The sequence below is a fragment of the Littorina saxatilis genome, linkage group LG8 (genome assembly GCF_037325665.1).
Source record: "Littorina saxatilis isolate snail1 linkage group LG8, US_GU_Lsax_2.0, whole genome shotgun sequence".
Taxonomy (NCBI): Eukaryota; Metazoa; Mollusca; class Gastropoda; order Littorinimorpha; family Littorinidae; genus Littorina; species Littorina saxatilis.
This window is the reverse complement of record NC_090252.1, coordinates 48,414,823-48,423,176: the sequence shown is the minus strand read 5'-3', so window position 1 is coordinate 48,423,176 and position 8,354 is coordinate 48,414,823. Positions and strand designations below refer to the sequence as shown.

The 8,354-nt window shown below is 43.9% G+C and overlaps 1 protein-coding gene across 1 annotated transcript; it reads left to right on the top strand.

The window, feature by feature from the left end:
• Positions 1-416: 416 nt before the first annotated feature.
• LOC138973729 (uncharacterized) lies at positions 417-7,460 on the top strand. Its single transcript, XM_070346459.1, has 7 exons — positions 417-620; positions 1,077-1,439; positions 2,642-2,758; positions 2,997-3,123; positions 3,554-3,762; positions 5,037-5,207; positions 5,925-7,460. Exons 1-7 carry the CDS (start codon positions 521-523, stop codon positions 5,990-5,992), a joined length of 1,155 nt encoding a protein of 384 aa, XP_070202560.1. The 5' UTR covers positions 417-520; the 3' UTR covers positions 5,993-7,460.
• Positions 7,461-8,354: the final 894 nt, after the last annotated feature.

Genomic DNA, 8,354 nt, shown 5'->3' with positions numbered 1-8,354 from the left:
CAGTAAGACAGACACAGTAAGACAGACACAGTGAGACAGACACAGTAAGACAGACACAGTAAGACAGACACAGTGAGACAGACACAGTGAGACAGAGACAGTAAGACAGACACAGTGAGACAGACACAGTAAGACAGAGACAGTAAGACAGACACAGTAAGACAGACACAGTAAGACAGACACAGTAAGACAGACACAGTGAGACAGACACAGTAAGACAGACACAGTAAGACAGACACAGTAAGGCGCAAAGAAAGCATTCAAAATAAATGATTTCCTGCTTTAACCTCCTTTAAACAATGCTGCAATATTTCCTGACAAATCGCGACAACAACTTCATAAAGTAATACGGAAACAATGCAGCATCCACAAAAACAATGTATTAGCTGGCAAGAAATCAATCAACTGTTCGATTGTTTTCATGTAAATTCAAAGGAGCATTTGAAGAGCAAACACAAACTTGACAAAGGCTCTGGTTTTAAGAAAATACCCTAACGAAGAACCTGAATGTTCAATCGATATGGCTAGGTTTACTACGACAGCCAAGAGTCGACCTCAACGAAAAATCTTACTGTTTGCTCTGTTCATTCTGGTGACCTTTGCAGGTGCCTCACAAAACTGTGAGTTTATTTTTCTATTTGAATTGCTTGTGTCTGTTTTTTTTGCTTGTTTTAATTTGTTTTTGGACGGGAGATGTTGATTGTTTTGTGTGCATGTCGTTTTGTCTGTTTGAACTTATTGCTGTTGTTGCTGTTTGTTGGTGTTGCTGTTGTTGTTCTTGTTGTTGTTGTTGTTGTTGTTGTTGTTGTTGTTGTTGTTGTTGTGTTGTGTTGTTCTTGTTGATCGTGTCATATAGTCATTGCGTGTGTATGAGCTAGCTTATAATGTTGTTGTTAGCTTCAAACCTTAATGTCTGGCAAAACACACACACACACACACACACACACACACACACACACACACACACCCCTACACCACCCCGACTCACGCACACATTTCTCGTCCTGTTACCTACAATACCGCACCATTCAAAGCTTTTTGACTCAACTTGTACAAACTACGGTTGCTGTTTACAGGTGCTCATTTCCGCTTTCCTTTTCGGATACAACATGGGGAAGTTTCCATGGCAGAGCATTCGACCATCAACCTCTTTTTTGCCCTCGATACCAGCAAATGCCCGCAAGACGTCGACAAAGCATACTTCATATATGTGGCACAGGGAACCAGCAAGTATTCTTCGGGTGTGGACTACTGCGCGGTTCGCCTTTCAGACAAAGACGCAGACTGCTTTTCCTACAAGACGCAGAACTGTGGTTGCACGAAGCAGACTGATGGCTGGAAGATCCTCTTCAGGAAGAATGTGACCAGATCAGACAACGGTCCTTGGACCTGGCAAACCGGGGATGGTTTGTCAAAGACGATTGTCTTCGATATTCAAAGTGAGTTATGTCATCACTTTTTAGTCATAATGAACGATTGTCTGTACTAATAATAGTGAGGTTTTCTTTATAATATGAATATGTTATCAATAATTTCCACTATTATTAAGATCAAATTACGACACAGCTTTCTTTCTTTCTTTCTTTCTTTATTTGGTGTTTAACGTCGTTTTCAACCACTCAAGGTTATATCGCGACGGGGAAAGGGGGGAGATGGGATAGGGGAAAGGGGGGAGATGGGATAGAGCCACTTGTTAATTGTTTCTTGTTAACAAAAGCACTAATCAAAAAATTGCTCCAGGGGCTTGCAACGTAGTACAATATATGACCTTACTGTGAGAATGCAAGTTTCCAGTACAAAGGACTTAACATTTCTTACATACTGCTTGACTAAAATCTTTACAAACATTTGACTATATTCTATACAAGAAACACTTAACAAGGGTAAAAGAAGAAACAGAACCGTTAGTCGCCTCTTACGACATGCTGGGTAGCATCGGGTAAATTCTTTCTCGTCCCAACCAATATGGGACTCCCCCTAACCCGCGGGGGGTACGACACAGCTCCTTGATGACAAGTCATGTGGTGAACGTTGACCAAGGCATGTGATCTTCTTCATGTTGTCGATCGCCTTTACACTTGGAGTCTAACTCTAGATACGAAGCTGGCGGTCTTATGTAGAGCCTCCACAGGTCCATGTAACTTCTCGTGGAAGGTCTGGCCCCTGGTCGAAGTCTCTCTCCCCAGGGGCTGGATATTACTGCACTCATGTAGGATGTGGGCTGCATCTTTTTCTGCCTCTCCACATGGACAGTGGCATGTGATGAAGCGCTCAGAATTGTCATTCTCTGTTCCTTGATCTAGCCTGTACGTTCCTTCCTGTTGCTGCCCTGTGACCGACTTATGTAGACATGAACATTGAATATGTGCAATCTGTTAATATCACCTCGATAATACAGTGGCATACGCAGAAAGTTACACTAAAATACATACTTTCACAGATAGATGAACAATCTGTTCAAACTCACAGCAAAATATATTCTGAAAAGGATTGCATAGAGTCTAACAATTGTATGGTTTGATTTATTTGTGCTTTTTTCCCAAATGTCAGGTCTGTCTTTCTGCATCTGCTTTCTTGTTTAACCGATTGATCGATTAGTTGGATGATAACTATTGACTGAAGTATTGATACACTTTCGAAGGTGACACCAAAAAGAACAACAACCCATCCGAGTCACCAGCAGAAGAGAAAGGCACACGGAAAAAGAAGAAGAACCCAATTGCTAAAGCTCCATTGCAAGTCGGACGTTCTTCTGAAGGTAACTGTCTGTTATACAGCCCATGGCTGTCAACTTCGTGTGTTCACGGATACTATAGAGAAGCATTTTTGTCATCAATTTCGTGTCATCAAAAATAATCTTACGCAGTTTATTGCATGGTTCGATTGTCATATGTATTATTTCCTCTGTCCCATTTCAGCAATAATGATATTCGAATGATGTGTCAGCACACCGTCAGTAAGAGTCGTTTACCATGTTGACACTTGTGTTAAAACAGAGACCCCACCAGCCGTCAATGATGACAACAAAGGTGCGCGAAAAGAAGACACGCACTTACTTCGCAACAAAGAAAAAGCTCTCGTCATCCATGACATTGACAGCTCCGACAAAGACAACACGAGGGAGTAAGTGTGTGTGTTTTAATGTGTGTGTTTTTTAATGTGTGTGTGTGTGTGTATGTGTGTGTGTGTGTGTGTGTGTGTGTGTGTGTGTGTGTGTATGTCAGTGTATGTGTGTGCCCGTGTATGTGTGTGTGTGTATATGTGTGTATGTATGTGTGTGTGTGTGTGTGTGTGTGTGTGTGTGTGTGTGTGTGTATGTGTGTGTGTGTGTGTGTCCGCGCGTGTGAGTGTATGCGCGTGTGTGCATGTTTTATTGTAACACGATTTGACAAATGATCAGGATAGGGTATGATGTTATTTGTATCTTATGTTGCATTGTTTATATACGTATTCTTAGCGCAGTCAAACCAGAATTGTCCATTCATACATGTTGTGTATTTTTCTTAGAGAATAAACAATCTAATGACATGTGTCTAATATCTCATGTCAACAGCAGCATTCCTGACACTGAAATCTCCGGCAAAGACAACAGTGACGAAGCCGAGAGTTCTGCCAAGAATGACGTCAACGTTGTTAAGGACGACGATGACGCTGTCACCAGCTCTGTGACAACAGGAGTCGTCGTCGGCACCCTGATTGCTGTCAGCATCGTCGTCGTCCTTGTCGTCGTCGTCATGTGCAGGAGAAGGAAGGAGATAAAAGGTAAGGTGAAATGTACGTGAACCTGCTTTCTGTGTTTGTGTGTGTGTGTTGTCGTTGATGTTTGCTATTTCTTCTTGTATCTGTACTATTGTACCTCTGTCTCTCTCTCTCTCTCTCTCTCTCTCTCTCTCTCTCTCTCTCTCTCTCTCTCTCTCTCTCTATCTCTATCTCTCTATCTCTTTCTCTCTCTCTCTCTTTCTCTATCTCTCTCTCGCTGTATCTCACTCTCTCTCTCTCGCTGTATCTCACTCTCTCTCTCTCTCTCTCTCTCTCTCTCTCTCTCTCTCTCTCTCTCTCTCTCTCTCTCTCTCTCTCTCTCTCTCTCTCTCTCTCTCTTTCTGTCTGTTTTGTCTGACTCTTGATATGATTACCTGATTATTGTGATTCAATTCCCTTGCAAACGTGTCTGTAAAACAATGTTAAAAGATGGAAAGGCATTGACCAATTGCTTGTGGGCTAAACATTTAAAACATGGATTTGTCTGTGTACGTTACTGTCTGTCTGTCTCTCTTCTCCCCTCCTTCATCCCCTCTTCCCCCCACCATCTTCTCCATGTTTGTCTCTATGAGTGCATCAGATTATGGATATGTTGATACTTAACCTTGTTGCAATACTAAGCCCTTTGCTTTAGCCTTGGACTCTCCATATATCTCAACGACTCCTTCGTTCGCAATTATTCGAGGCCGTTTACCAAACCATCCTCAGTATTTGGCACATATGCCACCTTAGACGGTAATCACAATTCCACTTTGTTCCCATGATATCATTCACTATAGCCTGGAGAGGTAGGGGCGACCACACCCCAACAAGGTGCGTCCACAGGTGGCGGATAGTGGGGTGGCCTTCAGATATGGAGGTTAGCTGCGAGATCAGCCAGGCTTGCCTGGACGAATAAGCAGTCGCGCACCAAAATGGCGGTGCTTCCAGCAGGATGGGGCGGGGTAACAGGTGGCACTGCCACACTCAAGAAATACCCCAGGTGTCCAATGACGGGAGCACAATGCGATCAAGAGCCACATTATAAGCTCTAGTCCTGGGGAAGGTCACCTCAGATAAGCAAACCAGCCAGCTATGGCCAAATAACCGGGTAGACTGGACTCGACAGCCCTGTAAAGCCACCAGTCTAGAAGAAGGACCACTCCGATATAAACACACGCTGAAGCCGGATAAGCTGGGCCATGTATGGCGCATAACGGCAGCTTAACGCATCAACGCTCAAATGACAAACAACAGCATTCACTGTAGTATTCTGACGCTGTGTGTCCCTCTCTCAGCCAGAAGATGCCCACCAGCGGAGCTGCCACCTCCATCTCCTCGCGTGCCAGATTACGCTGTGGTGGGGAGACCACGCCCAGAGGTCCCCAGGGAAAGCTACGTGTCAGTGGCCAGCGTGACGTCAGAAACTTATGACGTCATTCCGGTGGCCTGCCACTCTTTTGAAAACGGTAATCATACATCGTTGGGTTTTAGTTTTGTCTAACAAGCTGACTTACCTATTTCTGTCTGTCTATCTGTCTGTATGTCTGTCTGTCTGTCTGTCTGTCTATGTTAAGTCTGTCTGTCTGACTGTCTGTCTGTCTGTCTGTCTGTCACTTCCCCTCCCTTTCTCTCATTTATTTTATCCTTGTGATTTTGAAGAACTCTTTTCAGAGTTGCTAGTGCAAAGCGATGATGAGACCGTTAGCTTAAAGGCATATGTACTCGATGACTATACACGCTAATTGCTTTACCAACAGCTGGAGACATGCTAAATTAAGTTCCTTGCAAAATATTGTGGTCTAGGACCCCTTCAATGTTGAGATATGTTAATTTTCATTTTGATCTGGATCGTCCTATTTATAGATTTGGCAACACATGTAACGTTGATGCAAGGGAGCTAACACCGCGGCTTTGTTGACATCCTCACTTTTTCAGAGGCTAGAACAAGCTGTAAAGCATGTATTATGGTCCGCGCATGGTGACATATCGTCATTATATGGTCTTATGGTGCGTTTGACATCGATTATGGGCAAACTACACTTTGTAAACACGGGAGCGCGTACATATGCCTTTAACTACTGTATGTTTATTGTTATGCTCTCACTTTACTCTTCTGCAAATGTGATGGTGTGAAGATGTGCAGTGTTTCATCACAGCCAACATATCTTCTCATGGTTGTGCAGATACATATCTCGTACCCGTGGTCACTCATCAGACCTGCAAGGAAAACCTCTACGAGCCTCTCGTCTGAGACGAACGACAGCATGTGGATCCAAACACGAAACGGCAGGAAGTTCTCCTTCTTCTTCTTGTTCGTTCATGGGCTGAAACTCCCAAAACATTCGTGTTTTGCATGAGTGGCTTTGTAAGTGCATGACCGGGTTTGTTACCCCACCATTTAGGCAACTATATGCCGATTTTGTGGGATGCATGCTTGGTATCATTGAGTTTCTATAACTCACCGAACTCTGACATGGATTACATTATCTTTTCCGTGCGCACTAGGTCTTGTGCTTGCGTGTACGCACGGTGGGGGATAAGACATTAGCAGGACTAAACATCCGTTGACCTGGAAGATCGGAAACATATATACCCTTCACCCACCAGGCGCGCCCGGGATTCGAACACTCAACCTTCTGCATGAGAGGCATGCGTCGTCTCCACTGAACCATTGCACCCGTCATGCAGGAAGCAACTTGGCCATTGCACCCGTCATGCAGGAAGCAACTTGGCCATTGCACCCGTCATGCAGGAAGCAACTTGGCCATTGCACCCGTCATGCAGGAAGCAACTTGGCCATAACACCCGTCATGCAGGAAGCAACTTGGCCATTGCACCCGTCATGCAAGAAGCAACTTGGCCATTGCACCCGTCATGCAGGAAGCAACTTGGCCATTGCACCCGTCATGCAGGAAGCAACTTGGCCATAACACCCGTCATGCAGGAAGCAACTTGGCCATTGCACCCGTCATGCAAGAAGCAACTTGGCCATTGCACCCGTCATGCAGGAAGCAACTTGGCCATTGCACCCGTCATGCAGGAAGCAACTTGGCCATTGCACCCGTCATGCAGGAAGCAACTTGGCCAATGTACCCGTCATGCAGGAAGCAACTTGGCCATTGTACCCGTCATTCAGGAAGCAACTTGGCCATTGCACCCGTCATGCAGGAAGCAACTTGGCCATTGTACCCGTCATTCAGGAAGCAACTTGGCCATTGCACCCGTCATGCAGGAAGCAAATTGGCCATTGTACCCGTCATTCAGGAAGCAACTTGGCCATTGCACCCGTCATGCAGGAAGCAACTTGGCCATTGCACCCGTCATGCAGGAAGCAACTTGGCCATTGATTGTTCTGGTTTTGTTTCCTTGTTATAACACATTGCTTACTTGGCACAAACATTCGTTTGATGAACCCGGCTTTCTTATGTATACGGAAGATAAACAACTATTGTATTTCTGCAATAACCTTTGTCTCGTTTTTAAACGTTCATACAAGTATGCTTACAGGCTCTTTAACTTTGTAACATTCTAAGTGTATGTAATTTGTAGCAATCCTGGAAACAAATAGTTGCAGTTAAGGGGAAAAAAAACCACTGACATGTTCTCTACCAAGTTAATTTATATATGTGTGTATGACCCACGCAATGTATTGCAATGTATTGCTAATTCGTAAGTCTTTCAATTTGATGTCACTGTCTAATAAACGGATGTCAGCCTTAGCACTTCGTTGTCAATGTATCTTTGTACAACGCTGTTTTCTTTGTTAAAACAGTATTTTATTCATAAACACACACATGATAATACAACAACATGTTTACAAAGGAGCGCAACAAGTTTAAAACTAATAATAAATGCTCACACAATCATACCTGTTATTTCATGGCGGCATTTGAAGAGCAGGATATGGCGACAACTCTTTTTTTTTTAAGAACATACAGTTTTCTTTCTACGCAGGTGTGATTCATGATGGTTCTGACTTATCTTGTTTAAACTTGTTTAGGTGCCAACATCTGGAGGAAATAAGATTTGTTATAAGATCAGAGTGAACTCTACTTTTCCGGAGAAGCGTCACATTCAAAAGAAAACAAACCCATCAAAACTACAGTTTACAATGGTATTGGTATTGGTATTGGTATTATATCGTCCTGTGAGATTACCCTCGTAATGTGACCCTCCACCACGGGATGAGTCGCATGTCACCTCGCGCGGTTCTGCGCTAGGCTTAATATAAGTCCGCGGAATGTCTGGTAACAGTGTGAGGGTCACCTTAGTCACAGGCTTATAACTCAAACAGTTTTTGCTCTTTTCTAAAACGGTTTTCACCACTGGATAGAGCATAAAAAACTCTTTAGGAAAATGTAAAAATATGAAAATCATGCAAAGGTGACATGCGACTCATCCCGTGGTGGAGGGTATTTTGGGCTGCTTTATCACTGGGAAAAGCGAGCTGTCATAGAGTAAGGAGCTACCCATCTTTGTCATTTGTCCTGCATGCGTGTATTCATGCTTCCAAGCCCTGAGACTCTCGTTGTGAACTTGGGTTCTTTATTTAGTTAGCTAGTTAGCTGTTGCTTTTCGGGTCCAGCGGACCATAATAGGCCAAATCAGGACCC